Here is a 20871-nt window from a genome sequence, read left to right as displayed (position 1 = left end):
ATTTTTATAGAAATATATATATATTTATATATATATATATATATATATATATATATGTACTGATCATGCAAATTAGTATTAGTATACTTTTTCAGCATACACTTTCCCCCCCTACCATTAACTGCTCTCAAGATAACAATTTCATGTGTAGAAAAACGGTTTGCTAGGAGAAAGACTGTTAATGGTTTGTACTAATCTGATTGTAGTCATCAAGTACCTGAAAGCGCCGATCTTGAGAGCAGAATTTCTCTCCCAGTACGGCGTAATAGGCATTGAAGGTTTTCTCCTGCAGACAGCAGTCCATCAGAACATGAACAATCTCCCTCTCCTGCTTGTCCTTCAGTCCCATCCTTCACACAGAGCAAATAAAAGGCTTTAAAACATCAACCTCACAGCTGGACTACTTTGAAATGAAACACGGCTAACATAATGCATGTCACATTTCCCTCTTTCTCTTTGGTCAACCAACTTATCATAGGAGGAACACTTGCAGGGGTGGGAGAGATAACACACTGATAGCGGAGTTTTCTCAAAAGCATCCAAGGTACATCTCGCTGGTCCATGATCAACAGAAGAATGTTTCTCTGAACCTCCAGTGTTCATACCTCTGTTTCCTTAGCCATTTGCTCCAAGACTTTGGCCACTAAACTGAAAAAAAAGCAAAAAAAAAAAACAAAGACAGTTAAGTGAAAAATACTGCTAAAGCCAAAATACACTCAAAGTGCGGACATTACTGAACAATAATAAAACATTACTTTATTCGATACCTTACTCTGAGAAACATTTTCTTCATTTAACAAAAGACAGGACAAACTTCTCAAATGTTAAATGTTGTAATAAAAATGTAAATAAAATAGTTTAAATTTGGCAAAGATTTGGATGCAAATGGGGAACTATCTGAACAAGAAAAAAGTATAATTGTGAATCTGACCATGGAAACTAGACCGATTTCGATACTTGATGCAAGCGACACATTTCAGTTGGCACCAATAATGTATTGAGACCTAATTTGTATTGGCAATACTGACCCTCTTATAAAGCATTAAAATATAATGTAGCCTACTGATACAGACACATTTAATTCAGATAATGACGCTGTTAAATGGCAGAATATTTACTTTTTAATGATCAATGTGGGGAAAAAATTATTTGAAGATTGTAAATTAGTTTAATCAGATTATGAATAAATTAAATACAACAGTGCAAATAATATAAATATTGCAACACAGATTAAATGGGACATGATCAGTTCAGGATCTGCTTCCCCTACCATGACATGTCATAAATCTTTCACTTTAAAGGATGCCTAGCAACAGTACTCAGATGCCTGCTTATACGCATGTATTCTGCTACAACTCTGCTGTCTTCTGTGTCTGTGTTACTCTACCTGTCCTTCAGCAGAACTCTGTTTTGAGTTTGCGTTCCCTTTTTCGCTGATCATGGGTGCCCCACTCCATGAGGAGCCGACGATCCACCAGCGGCCCACCTGCTCTGCTGCCAAGAGGTTGTCCAGAGAGACCCTCAGTTTCATGTCGCTGCCTCCTGCACTCCGGTTGATCTGAGTACCACATTTACCCAGAATTAGCCACAAGTGAACTTTACGTAGGAGGTAAACACAAATGAGCAATCATGAGGTAAACAACTGTTAAGTGGTCATGATCTGGACAAGTGATCTAGGTGTGTAAAGGTGGTACTCTGGCGCCACCTGGAGGTACAATTGGGAGCTACTGTTGTGTTGAGTATGATGAATAAAATGAGGGCCTATCAGCTACACATTAAAAATCTAAATTTATTTTCTGTAGGGAAATAAGCATATATCAAATGCAATATGGTCGTAATTTAAAAATCACCCACCAGAGTCCTCTGCAACTTCCTCAGTCTCTCCACAGGCTCAGGATCGTAGCCTGGGATCTTCCGCATATCATTGTTCTTTAAAGCCAGCATGGTTTCCAGCATGAAACGCACCTGAGAATGAGTGTGCACATAAAATAATGTTACATAGGCTTCTAATTTGATACAAAAACAAGTTAAGAAAGTAAATGAAAAGTAATACAAATAAAAAGTAATTCTGTTGGCCCTACCCTGTTCTGATCGTGAAACTTCGACCCCACGTTGCTGGCCTTGCGCTGGCCTTCAGAGATGAGCTCCTTGAGAGCCAGAGCGTCGTCCTTCCTCAGGGCGAAGCCGACATTCCTCAGCACAAACAAAACTAGTTCAACGTCCTTCTCTGTAAAAGCTCCAACAAAAAGTTTTAGGATGTCGAAGATGAGGACAGAATGCACCACCTGGAAGTAATAGAGGTGGCCGACAATGGCGACCAGGTTGTCGCACTCCTTGCTTTCACTTGGGTTCTTGTACACCTCGTCGAACTTGCGCACGACCGTCTCCAGAAAATGGGCTCCGACCTGAAAAATTATCAAAAGGGAATATTACGGAGACGTGATTCATGTTAGAGTTGGATTTATGTATGTTAATATCTGTGGATGATAAATAAGGGTTCAATATAACAGCATCACACAGGTTGTAGACAAAGCCCACAGTTTAAGTCAAATACATAAGTACGCTTAAAAATATTAATAATGATTGTCTTTTGCATTGTAAAACTCCATAACAAATAGAACCACAATAGTCAATGTTGAATCTAATGAGTGTTCAAGGATTGTTGCTGTACCCCCACATTTCACCAATAAAGTTACTTTTAAAATAGGTACAAAATTTGCCTTAAATAACCTCAAAGAACTGCGTCGAAAGGCAGTCATTGACGGCAGATAATTCTACTAATGTTCCTGCCTTACGTCATTTACAGGATGGAGAGTAAATACAATTGAGAGATAACAATCCTATTACAGCGTAAGCAAAGGAAACCAAGGTGTTAGATATCGTCATTAAAGGAGCATTAACTTACAGTGGAGATGTGTTAAAGAAGCTAATCCCTTTGAAAAAAAAGCCTCCAATGAATAATCCAAGAGCTGATGTCAGTGGTTGCTATTTCTCACCCACAGGCTGGGAAAACCAAAAGCTACTCGACTCCTGCTGTCACTCTTATCAAAAGGATGAGACAATGAACTGAGGGTCTAATGAATGGAAATAACTCCAGAAAGTAAAACCAGTTTATTTAAGATCCATTTTACATCACCTACAAAATTGCCTTTGGTACTTGTGTAAGTCTATCACAGGTTTTCAAATTCAAAGGATTAAAAGGAGGTGTGTTTACCTCTATCCCGACGGTGTGGTGGAGGACGCTGACGAGCAGAACGTGCTCCATCAGTAGTCTGTCAGGCATCAGGGCCGGGGTGACGCAGGCTGCTAGGAGAACCTCTGTTAGGGTGTCATTCATGTCCTTCCTGCTGCAGCTCATGTACAGCTCCTCCAGCTGACCACTGATGGACGCCATGTTGGGCTCACTCAGCCTGCCGAAAAATAGATATATTATCACTTTTAAAAGAATTCCACAGGGCAAACTCAAGACCCAGCTCAGAAGTCAGGCGTTATTGTGACAATAACTCTAAAGATTCTTCTTCTTTTGTACAAATCATCTCATATTTGAACAGTAATGCTCCTCAAAATCCTCAATTGGTGGTTGCCAATGGTTGCATCTCCATAGCACCAAAGCGATTAGTCAATAACTCAATCAGTCGATCAACATTAATTGCCAACATTTATTAAGCAAAAATGCCAAAGATTCAGTGGTTCCATCTTCTCAAATGGGAGGACCTGCTTCTTTTATTTGTCTGATATCATTGAAAAATGTATATCTTTGTGCTTTGGACCGTTTCAGACAAAACCAGTAAATTTAAGATGCCGTCCTTGGCTTCTGGGAAATTGTGATGGGCATTTCTCTATATTTTTTACATTTTACACACTAAACAATTAATAAAATAAAACTGAAAACAAAACTTGATGATGAAAATTGTCTACATCTCCTTGATGTCTGTCTATGCGGGTCGTGATTAGAAATCTACAAACATGCCCCATTTCTTTCTAGTGCTGGTTATTAGAGGATAGAAGTAGGTTTTATATGATCAGAAAACCTAAAATATAGAAATAACTTCTGAGCACTTTCATACCAAAGTGCACGATGCATCGGCAGAAAACTTCTTTACACTTTATAGAAAAAATGGGGTCGAATTTTCGATATTAACTCGACTGATAAGGACTATGCCTTTTCTTTGGCGTACTCCTGAGTGAATTATAGCAACGGTGTGTTTTATTGCTTATGAATACAACTTTTGATTTGTAAGAGGGAGAATGTGGTTTTTTTTTGTTACCTGTTCACCAGACCTTTCACATTCCTCTTCAGTTTCTCGAGCTCCGCTTTGCGTTCGTCGTCCCCAGTGTTTCGCAAGTGAGGCGGCACGTACTTCCCTGCTGTGGAGTTGACCTGGACGTTGGAAGATCGCATTTAGATCCGTTACACAGCATGTACGACCTCAATGGTACGACAATAATAAACAAATATTTATGAACTCACTGTTTCTGACTTTGAGTCTGATGGGTTTGTGTCAGGAGTGTCTGCTTCTTCCTCTGCTTCTTCCTCTGCTTCCCCTTCAGTTTCATCATCCGAGTCGGCTGCGTTATTCTCATTCAGCTCATCCTCCATTTCCTCCTCCTCTGCTTCCTCCTCATCTACCATTTCATCCTCCTCATCATCCTCCTCATCGTCCACCACCTCATTTTCATCATCGAACGAACCCATATCTTCATCACTGCCTTCACTCGCCATCTCATCTCCAGGTTCCTCGTCCGACAGCTGAGAGTCTTTCTCATCGAGCTTTTCAAAGTTCTCCTTGGCGACGTCCACGTTATCATCATCATCGTCATACATCCCCACAGCCGACGAGCCAGAGTCGAGCACGCCAAGGATGTAATCAAGTCCATCAGCCACGAAGGACTGGGGGAGACTTTTCTTGTTCTTCCTCTTGTTTAATCCCAGCTGCCGCTCTAGTTTCTTTATTTCTCGATCCTCGTCTTCATTTGCCTCCAGAAGCTCTTTGATTCTTGAAGCTTGTTGATTTTCTTGCCTTTCTTTGGAGATGAGGGTGTTTAGAGTTGTTGGATTTGTCTGTGGGAGGCACACTGGACTTATTTGATGTGCTTTTGACCTTCTTTCTTTTCTTTCTCCGTCCTTCTTCTTCTTCTTCTTCTCTTCTTCTGCTCTTCATCAGCTGGCATCCCGAGGTTCTCACCTTAATCGAGGGAAGACGAGGTTCTTTTTTACCCTCATAATGACTTTCATTTTGGCTTTTTCATTTTTCGCTTTTTCCTGCGGCAGCTCTTTCTAACTTTTCTTTTTCACCATTTCAGCCCATGGTCCTGCTCCCCTTCTCCAGAGCCCCTTCGCTTTTAATAACCCCCTCATCCATCGCCCACGATGTATTCTGGTAACACCCAACATTCCCCTTCTTCTTTTTGCCTGTTCTGCTTTCGCATTTCGCCTTCCATCTCTACACACAGACCCACAATAACAACTCTGAGCCTTGATCACCGTCCAACCCACTCAGCGGGCTCACGGAGCTGATGATTGCACTACAGATGCTTTAAAACAAGTAGAGGATTGAACACATAAATACTTAAAACATGTAATTCTCCATGAGGATTGTTGATGCGACCGCAACGACCACGTGCACGCGCTCTGCTTCCGGGGCACGGCGTGTAGCTGACGCACGCTGATGACACACTTTATTTGGGGCGTTATTATTTTTTTTTATTTTTTATTTTTTGTAGGTATCCTCCATTGTAAACTGTCTTTTAACCAGACTGGCAGTTTTTTTTTCTTTTTGCCAGACAGAGGAAGACGCAACAAAAAAAAAAAAAAAAAAAAAAAAAAAAAAAAAAAAAGGGGAAGAGTTGTTTCCAGTCGTGTTTGCCAGTTTGTGCGAACTAGCATGTAGTGAGTCTGTGGCTTTTATTTATTTTCGCATTTGCAATATGAAGAATGGAAGAAGACGACGTTACTATCAGAGAGCAGAACTTCCACAGCCAAGTCCGAGAGTACATCGTGAGTAACGAGGCTAGCAGGCTAACAACGTCCTCTACCGCACAGAGGCGTCAACGGCTGCTAACGGCTGCCAACGGCTGCTAACGTTAGCTCCAACTGTCAGTTTGGCTTTTTTTTTTTTTTAATTCAGCTTCAAAACAGGAGTTTGGGTTTTTTGTGGGAGCAACCTTTTTAAATTTGTCGCCTGGATTTATTGGTGGTGTTGTTGCTCGGGTGTTGTTTGAATTAAAGACACTCATTTAAAGTGAGCTCGCGTTAGCTGGCGTTAACTAGTTGACTGCAGCAGTGTAAAGTGTGTTTATTGGTGATATTGGAACAGATTTGTGATCAATATGCGGGTTTGTTACTGTGATATCTTTAACTGGGGCATGGACACAGTGTCCCTGTCCTCACTAATCCAGTGCTCCTCTTCACTGAGGACTGGGACGTCTCACTAATTGTTTGTTCAGCGTGATGAAATCTTTATTTTGTGTGTCTTATTTATCTGATTTCTTTTTAAAAACAGCTTGTAATGTGATATATTAATGGTGCAGACCTAATTTAATATCATATTCTCATGATAAACAACTATAATAGTGGATCTTATGTGAAGCAGGGTTTAACCAAAAGTCACATATCTGTATATCTAGGTTATAATTCATTAGAATTAGAAAGGTTTAAGGGTTTGTTCATTATTTAGTGAATACAAACAAAGTCTTGAATGTTTTATTGTTGGCTTTTTAGTAGAAATGTCCTTAATTTCTGATGATTTTCTGGTTAGATGATTATAAAACTTGAGAGAAGGCACCCTTATTTCTTTTTTGAGCGTTGGACAGGAGATAAGACACAGCAGAGTAATATTTGTAAGGAGTTAACGTTCTCGTCTGACAGATATTTCCACGCTTTACTTCTGACCGTGATGACGAAATAAATCACAGAACTACCCACTGTTGGTGCCATGAAAATAGTTGTTGTTTTGGTGTAAAAAAAAAAACCTTAAGTGAGCGAGTTCAAGAGGGGGACACTTTGTCTGAGTTCTTAAGTGTTCGTGATCGACGCCTCTTAAATATAAAAACTATCAAATGTCTCACCAGCAGGCGAGCTTAATATCTCAGCTTTAGCTTGCACATGTCGTCCTAAGCCTCTTCTCAGTTTCCCATATCAACATGCTGTGCCTAAGATCCCTTTACATTATGCTCTAATCATCATTTAACCTTAATGTCAACGGTGAGGCAACTTATGGATTCATTTCTACGTGCCTTAAATTATATTTATCGTTGCGTGCTTATTCTGCAGCCAAGGTTAGTCCAGTGTCTGTTTCAGGTCCATAAACATGACACGCGCTGGTTAGACGTGAAGTGTGGGAAATAGCCTCCTACTGTAAAGAATTATGGAAGAAAACCAGGTTACTGTGGGCAGTCATGAGGTTTGGTCAGTAATTTCATTTTCCACTACCACCTCCAGTGAGACTCTAAAATCATTATCAAGCTTTCACAGACTTTTGTAAACAGAGCTGCGCTGTGTTGAAGTGATTGCAACCTGAACAACTACTATTTTATTATTATTACCATTAAAAAACCAATATAATCTGTACTTTCCAACATCCTATCCACGGTCTCTTCCATGCTAATGCACACACTTAAAAACCTTTCATAAACCCAGCTAACGACGTCCATGACAAGGTACTTGGCTTGCTTAAGAAGACATCTACGTCCGTTAATCGGGTTACTCATAAACTCATGACCAGCTAAAAGTGGTGTTACTACAGCGGATGAAAACATGCTGATCTACTTGCAGGAATTGCACGATCGTCTCTCAGTTAAAATGTAATTACTGCCCCCTCACCTCCAGCTTGAGTTCATATATCATAAAGGTGTGAAATACTGTTCCCAAGTTGGTCGGGGATGCTTGCAACTTGCTTGTGAGAAGCCTGACTTGTTATTACCCGCTCCTTTTCCATCGCGTACAGTGTTACTCCGCGTAAACGAGGGAAAACAGAGCGATAACTTCGCCAGTGGCGTTGTCTGGTCTACTTGTGTTACTTGTCGTTATCTCGTCCCAAACTGTTGTATCTTTGAACCAGTTTATCAGCTCCGTGCACCTGATCCTGTGTTATTCTGGGTTTGCCCCTTTGTGAACACGGTTTTACTTTCTGTCACCACAGAGAGTTTGGTAGCTTGTAAATACATCAGCTGTCATTCATTAGGAAGGGGACTGCAGGGGATAAGAGAAACAGTTTTTGCCGCAGCTGTCGTATAACACCGCGTACCTCCCGGATTGACCGTGGCATTTCTTTATATGTCAGTTTTGACTGTCTGCAATGCACGGCCCGTCCGCTGTCTGGCTGAGTCATCTCATAATCCCAGCTTGGCCATGATGAGTTGTGCAATGTTGACAGGGTGAAAAGTGCTGAAGTGGGAGCTTCTAACATTAGTTGCCCTGGTCACTGTCATAGTAGACGGGGGGAATGTGAAACGTGATCTTTCTGTAAGATCATCCAGCTTGTTTTAAGGCCGTGGTTACCCGATAAATTACATGCGTTGGTCATTTCTGGACCACTCTACACATACTGGCCTAATTAGTATTGTCAGATGTTGGAAAACAATGAGGCGTTTCTCATTTTGTTCTTTGTGATCAAATATCGGGGCCGTGCTGAACTCTGCTGCTTGGTAGCTAATGGTTTGTGTTATAATGGGGCAAGGGTTGTTTTATTTTCCTTATTTTGCACACTTTAACAGGCCTAAATGTGCAGTTATTTGTGGACATTTTTATAGTGGTCTAGTATTATATTCCACAGTTTTAGAGCATGGGACGAAATTGACTGAAACCCTCAGATTATCCACTATTATAGTTAAAACTGTTAGAGCTGAAAAGATTAGTTGATTATTTGTTTAGGTCATTTCCTATTTTAACTATTTCGCTATTCAGGTAATTGTTTAGTTAATTTTTTGTGCAAAAATTGAAAAAAATGGCTTGTTTCACCTTCTCAAATGTGAATTTCTTTTGCGTTTGGACCATTGTTTTAACAAAACAAGATATTTTGGGCTCTGGAAACTGGTGATGGGCATTTTTAGCTGAGCGCTGGCATTGTGTTCAATTCAATTGTGTTCCAAATGATTCACTGTTTAACATATAATGGGTAGATTCATTGATAATAAAGATAATTGTTAGCTGTGACCCTAAAAACAAAAAAAATTACGTTTACAATTTGTTAGGCTGTCTGTACTGTAGCATCAATACATTATATATACAAACAATGCCATGGATTACTGATCAAATCAGCCTGTTGTTGATTAATATACAATAATAGTGAATCCTCGACTAAGATTGTTATGTTGTCGTTTCAGATTTGCTTTCTCCTGTTTGCAGTCCTCTACATTGTGTCCTACTGCATCATAACCAGATACAAGAGGAAGAGCGGTAAGTGTTTCTGTCCCGTGTGAATGCGCACGCCGTGGGAACGGAGATCAGCACGCACCTCCGTGAAACCATGACCGGTCTTAAAGGATCTGTAACACTTACACAGCAGAAATGTGTCCACGGTGGACCCATTTTCACAGCAAACATTGTAGAAGTTAGTCAGTCTGTCTTGGTTATGCTGTGTTTGCTCACAGACAGAGCCCTTCATTGTGTTTAGACCGAAAGAAAGTCAGGGCCAAGAAGGCTTTAGGTGTATGCGTGAGAGACCACACCCATGCCTGTAGAGTAATCTGCCTCAGTCAGCACAGTGTAAACTGAATCCGCCCCAAATTGTTTTTAGGGCTGTGGCCAAAGGAGTACAATTGCTCATAAGTAACCTTCCAGTAACAAAGACAGGTTAGTAGTATATCCTGTCCTGTCAAATGATATGCAAACAATGAAGAATTCCAGTGGGCTCTTTAACAGGACGGATATGTTTTGTTTTTCTGTAACGTCTCTGACGCAGCAGTTGAGCCGCGGCAGGCAGACATGACTGAAGACAAAAATCTGACCGAGTTATAGAGGAGAAAAGAGAGATGACGGGCCCAGGCAGACATTATGAACTGCATCCCATTTTCCCAGGACAAATTTAGGATGTCCAGGTCACCTAGGCTTCCCTTGTCTCATTTCAAAAGTAGACCACTTTGCACCAGAAATCCCTTCTGGAGTTTTGTACAGTATAAATCTAGGCTGCTCTTTTCTTTACACTTGTGGTTTGGTAGCCTCATCCTCTCACTTACAGTACAAAGGAAGAGTAAAATATAAAGTGCCATTACATTTATTTATTATATTTATTATTATATTTAGTGCAGTATATTGAGCATACTATTCACTGCCTTACATGTTTGATGATTATTAGGTCCTGCTCTAATTTCTTACATACTATTTTTTCACATTTTCACAATTTCTGTTATGAAATTTAATAAAATGTTTTTTCAGGGAATAGATCAACTCATATAACTGTGGAATAAAAGTATCACATCTCAGATACTAAAGCTGTTTTGCTCCTTCATTTGCACTAACACTCTTACAATGATGCATGTCAGTATCTGCAGATATGGGTGGGAAGATATTAGATATTTGTTTGTTTGTTAGCCAATGCTGTGTGTTAAGTACTGGTTGAAGTAAGATGTGATGTATGAAATGTGGAATACAGCTGAGAAGCTCACACTCGGACCACCTTGTGACTGAAGTGGTTTGGTTTCCTTTATAGATGACCATGAGGATGAAGATGCTGTTGTCAATAGAATATCGTGAGTAAAGCTGATTCAGTTAATTCATCTTTATTTTTTAGGAAAAATGTCTTTCAGAAATTGTGGCAAGCCTCGTTTAGTGAAGTAACCCCTAAGAGCGACTAGTTATTTATTTTGTTTATTAGGAATTAGTAATCGAAGCTTTTTGTTATTGGAATGGACAAAGTGTAGCAAATATAAGAAAAGAAAGTAAGTCAACTATTTAAGGAAAGAAAAGTGATAAAATACAATACAGCTGAAACAATTAGTACTTATCAAAAAATGATCTGTAGCTATTTTTATAATCTATTATTATTTAAGTCGTGCTCTCTGGTGCCAGCTTTTGGATTGTGAGGCCTTTTCTGCTTTTCTGTGTTTTATATCATAGTGAGGTGAATATCTTTGGGTTTTTGAGAGTTGGTTAGGCAACAGAAGACATCAGTTTTCTCCCATCCCATAGACCGAACAGTTAATCGATTAATCTAGAAAATAATTAAGTGAATCAATAATGAAAATAATCATTAGTTTAAAGCCTGATTACTAATAACTAATAACATAAAAGCACTGCACTAATTCACTTGCTACCACTACGCTGTATGTATTACACATTGTGTCATTAGCTAGAACTGAGGTGGCGAGTGTCGCGTATCCCTCAGTTTAGAATTACTGTACACATAACACACAAGGGTGCTTGTTGTGGCCACATGCCTCCTGCATGTTTAGGTCCAGCTGAGCAAGATGGTACCTAAGGGTCCAGCATACATAATGGAAAGCATTTCAGGTAATGAGCTCCTTTAGTGATATGGTGAAGTGGGGACTTTGTGGTTCCCTGCTGAGGACCACTGAGCAGATGGTCACTCCCCTGGGTCCAATCTTGAGACCTGCAGCCTCTAAAAATGTAAAAGGCTGCAGAAACATAGCCAGTCCTGATGTCTTTTGTCCTAGGACTAGGGCATGGATCGAATGAAACTGAGGAGTAGAAGGGTAATAGATTGTCAAGTGGTCACTTTCACTAAATAAGTTAATTCCTCACTTGCTGTTTTTAGTCATTCTTGACACAAGCGATTCTTTTATAATATAACAAGGGATCCAAAATGAATCCTCAAGCAACCAAGCAGTTGTTTGTAACATATAATCTGAGTTAAAAAAAGAAAAAAATGTGTTATTACTCTTCTCAACTTGTCCTAACACTTGTGTGTCTGTGTTTTTGTCTGTGTGTGTGATTGATTCCATTTGCAGATTATACTTGTGCACCTTCACCCTGGCAGTGTCGGGTGGTGCCGTCTTCCTGCTGCCTTTCTCAATCATTAGTAACGAGATCCTCCTCTCCTTCCCCAAAAACTATTACATTCAGTGGCTCAATGGCTCCCTCATTCACGGTCAGTAGATCACACAGTTCATGTGTCTTTTTGTTTGATTAACTAGTTCTCTGCTCTTCAAAGAAATTATCTTCTAACATATCTTGAGTGACATTGATTAGAATCCTAATTAACTTTTTACATTAATGTCAGAATCAATAAATTTGCATTGTGAATGCTTGTTTGAGAAACTGTTGTATTTTTGTATGTATGCTGTATAACTCAGACCTGGTGCAGAGATTCATCTGAATTAAACAGCTAAAATTACATTATATGATACAGTGGTGTCCAAAACTATTTAATTCACTACCAATAACTGTTTATGTTCTAAAATTAGTTTTCTTCAAGTTAAAATGTGATTCTTCAAGAAATATTATTGTTGAGTTATATTTAAAAAAAAAACAAAAAAAAACAGCATTCAATCCTTAATAAATACTTGATTGAAATGAAATGTATACAAATTATTTTCCAAAATGTTTCGGTAAGAAGTTTTTCCTAAGTTGTTGTGCCACCACATTATTAAAAACAACAACACAAAAACTGGCACATAGTGGTTACTACTAAACTCTTAGTACTAATTCTTCTAAAAATTCTACTTTTTATAAATACTGACACACTGTTTACTTTGATTGTTGAAAACTAGAGATGCACAATAATTATTGGGACAGATACATTTTCAGTCAATAATGGGGAAATGTATGTTGTTATAAATTATCAGGATAATTAAGTTCTTGCCAGTAAATTATTGGTTGATATAAATAATAATTTATTTGGAATTCCTCTATAAAAAGTTTGATGTACTTTTTGTTCTATGAAAGCCAAAGTATGTTTAAGTTTTTTAATGAACTAGAAAAAATAAATTTGAAGAGTCAGAACTGTTCTTCGTTGTTGTTGACAATTGTCAGTTAGATTTAATTATAACAGAGCTATGAAACATTAAATCATCCATCTTTGCTCACTACATCTCAGCCTTTCTTACCCTCGGGTGTGTTAAAACTAAAGGTTCTGATCTTCCTCGGTTAACGTACCATCAGTTAACGTATCAGCTGAAAAAAAAAATCCACATTGTGCATCCCCATTGAAAACTGCTTTTGTTAAAGGATTATTATTTGACTACAGGTTTGTGTTAATCATAAATGTGTAACCACCAGCAGTAGTGGCTGGTAGATCGAATAAGAAAATTTCTTTTCCTTGATTTACAGCCCAAGCTTGTGAGATTTAAAAGTGTTTTCTATTTCATCTGCCATATCACTACATATCAGATCAATTTACATGTGTATGTCACAGTCAGTCATGCAGACCGAGTCAGTGTTAACCACCAACTCTGATGATAAGGCTGTTGGTTGCTGCAAAAGCCACCAGGGGGCATTAGAGTCCATGATTTAGACTTCACTTGAAGACACTTGCCAGATAAAACCCTGGGTTGGCATCCCGCCTCACAACTAATATTCAGGGGAAAGAACTCAAAATTCTGAAGAAAAACCTGTTCATGGAACAAGACTAAGCCTTACAAAGATGTGTCACTTTTTCACATTAAAAAAACTGGACTCACTGTTGATTTGTGATATATAGTGTTTGCATACAATATCCACTCTCATATGTATGATTTCTGCAGGTCTGTGGAACCTGGTGTCACTGTTCTCCAACCTTTGCCTCTTTGTCCTGATGCCCTTTGCCTATTTCTTCCTGGAGTCTGAAGGATTCGCTGGATCGAAAAAGGTACACTGCCTTAAATGTTTGTCGTAGAATTTATTAATATGCGTCATTTTCCTTTTTCTTTATTTTGTTTGTGTGTTACCCAAGGTTACAAACTATCATCAAAAACAAAACATTTTATTAGAAATTGAAATGGAAGTTTTAAAGTCTGGAACAGTAATAATTACCAAAAAATCAGGAAATTCACCCAGTTTTTATGATACTGATACTCGGTGATTTATTAAAAGTAGACAATCTACATAAAAACGAGACAATCTATGATGTTTAAAGGTCTGACAAAACTTGTGTCAGAATGTGCCACCCTGTTTATCTTTTCTTTAGTGTTGATGCATTTGTATGCTTTGCTATCCATGCGAGGGGTTCCCTCTTTAACAGCCAAAGCAGCAGCAGCAGCAGCAGCAGGTGCCTAGTCCTTGCCCTCTCCCTGACTCACGCCACTGACTGTAACTGCCACCACGGAAAGCTCATTAACCATGAAAGTCTGAATCTGGACTTCGCCCAGCGCCACATCCTGACAAACCCTTCCAATAAGGCCATAGGCTGCAAACGCTTCAACACTGCTGCATCGGCCCCACTGATTTAAAGCCTGATTCCTTGTCACCCCCTCCCCAGCCCCCTAAAATAAAACTTCAAAAGGACAGGCTAATAATCGAGTTGTAAGGCTCAGCGAACTTCCTCGTTTAATTGATTACCCCCAAAAAAAAGAGGCTGGGGGCTCGTGTTCCAAAAGTCCATAAAGTCGCAGCAACATGACAGCACAATAGAGCCTCGCAAAATGGAGGGGGAAAGATTTACTTTTAATACACCTCTATCCTGTGTCACAGTTTGAAACCTCTCTGGTTTATGTCCCTCCTGGCAAAAGCACATAAAAATTAGTCTGTACTGTAGTGTATAGCCAGTTCTTTTCTTCCTCAGCCCACTAATTTGTTTCGGTTGGATTTCTTCGGTAGAGGGCAGCCCCTGATGTGTAGGAAGCAGGATGAGGGCCTCTTTCACGTTTTCTCTTTTTTGTTCTTTTTCATTTCAGCAAGACTGTTTCTTGCTACTGATCTTCCATAAATTTGCTTAGAGGAAGCACTGTTTAATGTTGAGCTGCACTTCCAGGTATATATTGTGTGTTTGCTATGGAAGGGGTGGAGGTGACACTCCTGTTTCGCCTAAAAAAAAGAAAAAAAGAAACTGAGATGCCTGCAGAGTCGATCACGCAGCCGACAGCAAGAGGAATGTTAAACACAGATCTGAGTTTTTATAATGTGATATTATCCCTTTCCCCAATAACAGCATTAGACCACAATGTCATAAGGTTTTATGTGGCATTTTAACCTCCTGGGCTAATGTTATGGCACTGCGAGGTCCTTTTGACTGCGGAAATGAAGTGAATGATGAATTTCACTACTAACGCTGTAAGTCAGCCTTTTCATGTGGCTGTGTTTACTTTTGACGATGTACTAAAAGACGCCACCAGAATAAAGATGGAAATGTGGATGTTTTTTTTTTTTTATGTTAACTGTTCAGCTCTTCAGAGGCTCTGTCACCTGAGTGATTAATAGTTTAACAAATTGTCCAAATTGTGGATGAATCGGAGCGACTTAGGGTCTTGATGTCAGATGTTATGATCTAGCTTTATTTGCTGCTGTAAAATGTCTCCCACTTTACTGCTGTGTTCTCAAATCTTTGCATAAGAGCTACATCACTGAGGCCACTAAAGGTTGTTGAGTAGGTCAGTTTTAAAAACCTCTATACCGTGCTGTATTTGTGTAATTGCATCTTGCATAGAAAGTAATGTTCTAAAGTTAAGTACCATATATTGATTTGACGTTTGAGTGCATTGGGAAAGATAAAAATCTCTTTATTGTGGCTTTATGAAGCCCAATATAGCATTTCTTTCACTTATCTGTTATAGTTGTCTCTACACCACCAGTAGATGGCATTATAATGATGAGAGCCATCCCTGTCATCCTTATTGAGATGATCAGTGCTTTCTGACAAAGACTGTGAAGACATCAGCACCAGCCTTTGTTCAGACTTCTATTTATATCAAGGGGACTTAAGTTGGCTTAATAGTGATACATGATGAATATCATATCTTAAAGCTATATTTACTCAAAAACAGTTAGGTCCAGGTTAAAAAAAAAAGTTTTGACAACTGCAACTTTCTGGTCTATTTCTTGTGTAGTCTAATCTTATTTTCAGATCTTTATTCTGGCTAAAAAATATGCATTTGATGCCGCAGTAATAGTTGAGTTACTAACAATTATTGAAAATTTAGCATGATGAAAAATGTGCAGAATCAGTTTTATGTTTTAGGGGTTTTCTAGATGTAGGTTTTTGCATCAATTGTGGAAAGTATGCATTGCAGTGAATAGTCTTTTGGTCTTACCCACAGTATTGAAATGTGTTTGATCCTGAAACGAGTTGGAACGAGTCTGACCCCCTGACTGACCCAGCAAAGGGCCAACAGGTTTCATCTGGTAGTTAAAGAAACTCCTCATCAATCTCATCCTAAGCCCTAACCCGCCAATGATGAGAAGTGTGTTTATTGTGGAGAGGAGGGGGAGGTGGGGGGGAGAAAACGTCTCGCCGAGCAAACCCGCGTGGTGTTACTAAGATACTCCTCTTTGTTGGAGCTCCACAATGGGGGCCTGGATATTTATTTCAAATCTCCTGCACATGCAGACATTTTTCCCAGGCCTTCTTTCGGGCAGGGCCAGCCGGAGAATATAAAGTGGTGTTTACATACCTTCCTTTAAGGTCACAATGTCTCCCTAAAGCTGCCTGTTACAATGTTCGTTACCATGGCAACATATTAGTTCGAGCTGGGAATTTAAAAAAGAACAAGCGAGTTGCTCAGGATTTTTTTTCCCCTCCTCTCGTGACTCAGTTTTTCTAAACTAAGTGATAACTTCTGAAGCTTAACTGGTTCTGTACCAGATTTTTTGCTGTTTTTCCTGATTTTAAATGAAAGATGTTGTCTCTCATACGCTGAATTACTACAACTCATTTACATAACTTTAAGTAAGGCAGAGTATTATGTGGATTGGCTACTATGTGCACTTGGTCCTAACCTTTGCTTGACGATAAACCCAGGATACAGTCATTTATTCTTTGAAGACTTATCAGTCTGACACCTTTCTGTAATCAGAACAAGCTGTCGTCACTGTAGGATGTCAAATAAAACTTGGCAAACATCACAAAGTACTGAAGCTGCTTCCTTCATTTAAATTCTTCTTTTCTCTTTTCTGTCTCAACTGGTGAATCAGTCATGAGACCAGCAGGGAAAACCAGAGTTTTAATTCACATCCCAAAAACCAGCGTACTCAACTTTCACGACAATGTTTTCTTTTTCTTGCCAAACACCCCTCTCCCCTTGGTTTGAACAATACGATGTGATGCTGATCATTTTCCATGCTCTCGTGTCATTGGTGCTTTATTAAGAAGTCTTATTAAGAGTCTTTAGAAGTTCATTGTGCAGCTTTACAGGGGAGTGTCCCTCTCCTCTGCTTTCTGTCTTTGACACGGTCATTGCGCTGTGGCCGACTGGTTGAAGGATACACTAATAAGGTCCTTGGGCATCTGGCATGTCTTTAGCAAAGAGGGCTGTCCTTTTGCTGGGGAGCAGAAAAAAAAAGGACCCTGCCCCCCCTACCTCACTTATTACACTCTTGGCCCTTGTTCCACACGCCCCTGACAGTGAGCAGAAGGATGGTCTGCGGGATGATCTCTGCCACCGCCTGCTGACTTGCTAAGGATTGATGGCGGCAACTAGGAAGCTCCTGCGCCACCTAACTCTCTTTCTTTGTCTGATTTCTTCCCCCCCCCCAACATCCAACACAGCCCTGCACCTTCCCAAGTATCATCTCTCACTCTCTCTCCCACTTGTCCACCATTGCACAGTGGCATGCAACTTCCAGAGGTGAACTCTCTGCTGGATTCATCAGCCGAAGCACTACATCAAAGACAGTGGCAGATTGTGCTTTAGTTTTTCTGCAGCACAAGCTAGGCGAAAAAGCTTGTGAACTGTTTCCAGGCCCTCTGCGGCTTTGCGTAATTGGGTGGATTTGGAGGTTGATTTACTTGGCTGCTCGTGTGTGTGGGTCTGTTTGTGTGTGAATTCATGCATGTGTGTTTGGTACTGCATATGAAGCGGTTACTTTCCTCTCTGGCCACTACATGCATTTCTTGGAAGTCTCTCCAGTCTTGTTCGAGCATAGCTGCAGTTAACCAGCCCCTCGGTCGGTGTGAGGATCAGGGGATGCTGAATATTTCAGAGCTGCTATATTTAGAGGTAGTTACACATTTAGAATGGCAAGAATAGAAACTTTCAGCGGGCGCTCTGGATGCCAAGGCGCAGGTCTTTTTTTTCCTCCCTTCCTTCACCAGTTGACAGTTGTATCTTTGATCAATGATGATAGCTTAGTTGGACTTTCCTATTTTTGTACAGTATTTGTTGTGCAAATTTGCCCTTCCTTACCTTTGTGATGAGGAACAAAGGACTTAGTTTTGCCCTTGGAAGAATAGGTGATATAACTTTCAGTGTGCAATGTCATGCATATGGATGGATCAGTGAAACCAATCTGGGCTCGCAGTTCAGTGTCCTCCATCTCCTGCACAGTCTTATTATGTCTGACACAGTGGATTGTTCTTCCAGCGAGGCAGGAACCAAGGATGATAGTAAGGGAGGTGACAAGCATTGCCTTTGCCCTAAATGATCTGAATGGGTAATGATTTGAGTCTTATAAATGATTGAGAGACCTATCTAAAGGGAATACACCTTCAGCATGGCATGGGCAGCTTGTTAAGGTGGACTGGTGCGCTTGAGCGGACGCACGTCCTGCCTACGGCTTCTTCTTGTCCTGATGCATCCTTAAGAGAGCGCGTGTGGGACGTGGCTGAAGTCCCTGAAAGCATTCCTCTCTCACCTCTCTTACCTCCAGGGAATGAGATGCGCTCAGACGCTGACTCCTCTCTTCTAACAGTCTCCCTCTCTCTCTCTGTTGTTCTCTCTCTTTATTTCTCTCTATCGCTCTCCATCTCTTCCTTTCTCCCCCCTTTTTTTTTATTTCGGCAGTGTTGAGTGTTTTTCCCACTGCCCAGTTGAGCTGGGCTGTGAGATGCTTGATTGCAGCATCCATCTAGTGAACTCACTCAGCGTGTGCGAGTGTGTGCAAAAGAGCATGAGGCAGTCAGCAGAATTTAATGTCCATGTCGGATTTGTGGCTATATTTTTAGTGTATTGATCTGCATTGAGTGGCGAATTTATTGTTGGGTAATTGCATAACATGTGCATATCTTGCATAGCAGATGTGCACATATAGCTCCCTTAAGATATGTTCTCACTGTGGTGTATGTATTAATTTTATGTGTTTATTTGTAATATTTCACAAGATTATTTTAGGTTTGTTTTACGTTGACTCTATAAGGCCCACGTCTTACATTACCTGTCGAGTGGCTGCAGTGTCCACTGTGGCCACACTGTGGCACTCCAGACTCTGCCCACTTTCCTCCCCGTTGTGCTAGAAAATTCTGCACTCACCCACTGAATCTTTTCCAGAATATCACCGTAAGAGAAGGCGAGAGGCAAGTGATTGCTCAGTAATTGCGAAAGGATGCTACTGGGATTTTTTGCCACGACAATGAGAGAATAAGCTTAAATCATAATGTCACTATCCAAAGTATTGACTGAATGCGTCCATGATAATGTGTACACATTACATTTACCAAATATGTTTCACAACATGCAAGAAAAGTGCCTTTAAAATATATATATATAGTGTAGAGTGGACCATATTTTAGGTTGCATAGGAGAGATGACAGCCGTAATGCAAATTGTGATGCAAATGCTAAAGGACAGGTGGTCTGGATGACAATCATGAACTGTGTTTGGAAACTAAAAAAAACTAAGCCTTGTCTGATTTAATCTGCAGAATTGAAACCATTTCCATTCTATAAAGGGACATGATTAACAGGGGGAACTTTCAAAGAGAGACCCCCTTCATGTACCTGTTGGCAAATACTGAACAGCAACCGCACAGCCATTATGTTAGCTGGTAACAAATTGCTCATATGTACCCAATTTAAGCAGCACTCCAAAAGCAGAGAGCCCTTGTTATCCTGCGCCTGGTAGCCTACCTGACATGTGTATGAGAACGCCTATCTATCTTACAGTGCTAGACAGCTCGGCTCACCAGCAGGGGGGGAAATGGAAACTGTGTGAACAGGTAGAGGAGGACTTTATTAACCACTCAGCAGTTTGTGACCCGGAAAACCCAAATTACCCCAAAACCCTCTCGTCTGTGCAGCCCGGGACACGACCGTGGTGCTAAGGGAGCTCCTAATCGGCCCCAGATGGGAGGCCTGCTCTTGATCGCAGACAGTAGCTGACCCAGCCAGGCTTCATGCTCCTTACAGCACCCCCCCCCCCCCCCCCCCCCTTTTAATTTCACTTCTGCCACCACCAGCCCCTGTTAGACCCACTTTATAGACCACAATATGTGTGTATAAAAGAGCTGTTTTACAGAGGAATCTGTGGGAGCGTTTATGTCATGTTTGTGTGCTGTGAATGGAAATGATGGTGTTTAATATGAGTGAAGCAGGATTGAGGAGGAGGGAGATGTCTTGTAAAATCAATCTTGTGTGTTTAAAAAAAAAAAATGTATGTGCGATGTAGGAAATACCACCTCCCAGCTCAGTGCAATGAACATCAGTTTGATTAATGTGTTTTGAAATAAAATACTTATGTGTATAATGATATTGATTCAAACTGTATTAGCCATATCTAATTAGATTTCTTTCTTTTCTGTGCATTTTATCTCTCAGGGCATTAGGGCACGTATTCTTGAGACCTTTGTGATGCTCTTCCTGCTGGCTTTGCTCATTCTGGGCATCGTGTGGGTGGCATCAGCGCTCATTGATAATGATGCAGCCAGTATGGAGTCACTCTACGGTATGTCCTTAAAGGATTCTGTGTCATTTGTGTTTGTAAATCCCTTGTTGTTTTTATAAGGAATAGTTTGACAATTTGGGAAATGCACTTTTTTGGCTTCTGGCAGAGTTAGAGGAGAGGATAGGTACCACTTGCATGTCTGCATCTATGAAGCCGAGCCAAGAGTTGATTAGCTTAGCTTAGCAT

The 20871-nt window shown here is 40.3% G+C and overlaps 2 protein-coding genes across 3 annotated transcripts in view; one reads left to right on the top strand and one right to left on the bottom strand.

Moving 5' to 3' along the window:
* nom1 (nucleolar protein with MIF4G domain 1) overlaps positions 1–5442 on the bottom strand; it is an 8762-nt gene extending 3320 nt beyond the window's left edge. Inside the window, 9 exon segments of the mRNA XM_035655561.1 lie at positions 218–388; positions 549–648; positions 1383–1558; positions 1855–1965; positions 2082–2405; positions 3215–3410; positions 4269–4381; positions 4472–4989; positions 4992–5442. Of these exon segments, the coding sequence (XP_035511454.1) occupies positions 218–388; positions 549–648; positions 1383–1558; positions 1855–1965; positions 2082–2405; positions 3215–3410; positions 4269–4381; positions 4472–4989; positions 4992–5442 (2160 nt within the window).
* Positions 5443–5820: 378 nt separating this feature from the next.
* Positions 5821–20871, top strand: part of lmbr1 (limb development membrane protein 1) — a 32424-nt gene continuing 17373 nt past the window's right edge. Inside the window, exons 1-6 of one of the 2 annotated variants that reach the window (XM_035669592.1) lie at positions 5821–5998; positions 9325–9397; positions 10650–10689; positions 11908–12047; positions 13642–13745; positions 20559–20685. In XM_035669592.1, the coding sequence (XP_035525485.1) occupies positions 5936–5998; positions 9325–9397; positions 10650–10689; positions 11908–12047; positions 13642–13745; positions 20559–20685 (547 nt within the window). In that variant the 5' untranslated portion in view covers positions 5821–5935. The remainder of the gene's footprint in view (positions 5999–9324; positions 9398–10649; positions 10690–11907; positions 12048–13641; positions 13746–20558; positions 20686–20871) is intronic. The other variant, XM_035669671.1, reaches the window with a different exon arrangement.

Source organism: Morone saxatilis, unplaced genomic scaffold (assembly GCF_004916995.1).
Source record: "Morone saxatilis isolate NCDOM2014 unplaced genomic scaffold, NCSU_SB_2.0 Contig0, whole genome shotgun sequence".
NCBI classification, from domain to species: Eukaryota; Metazoa; Chordata; class Actinopteri; family Moronidae; genus Morone; species Morone saxatilis.
This window is presented reverse-complemented; position numbering and strand designations above follow the sequence as displayed.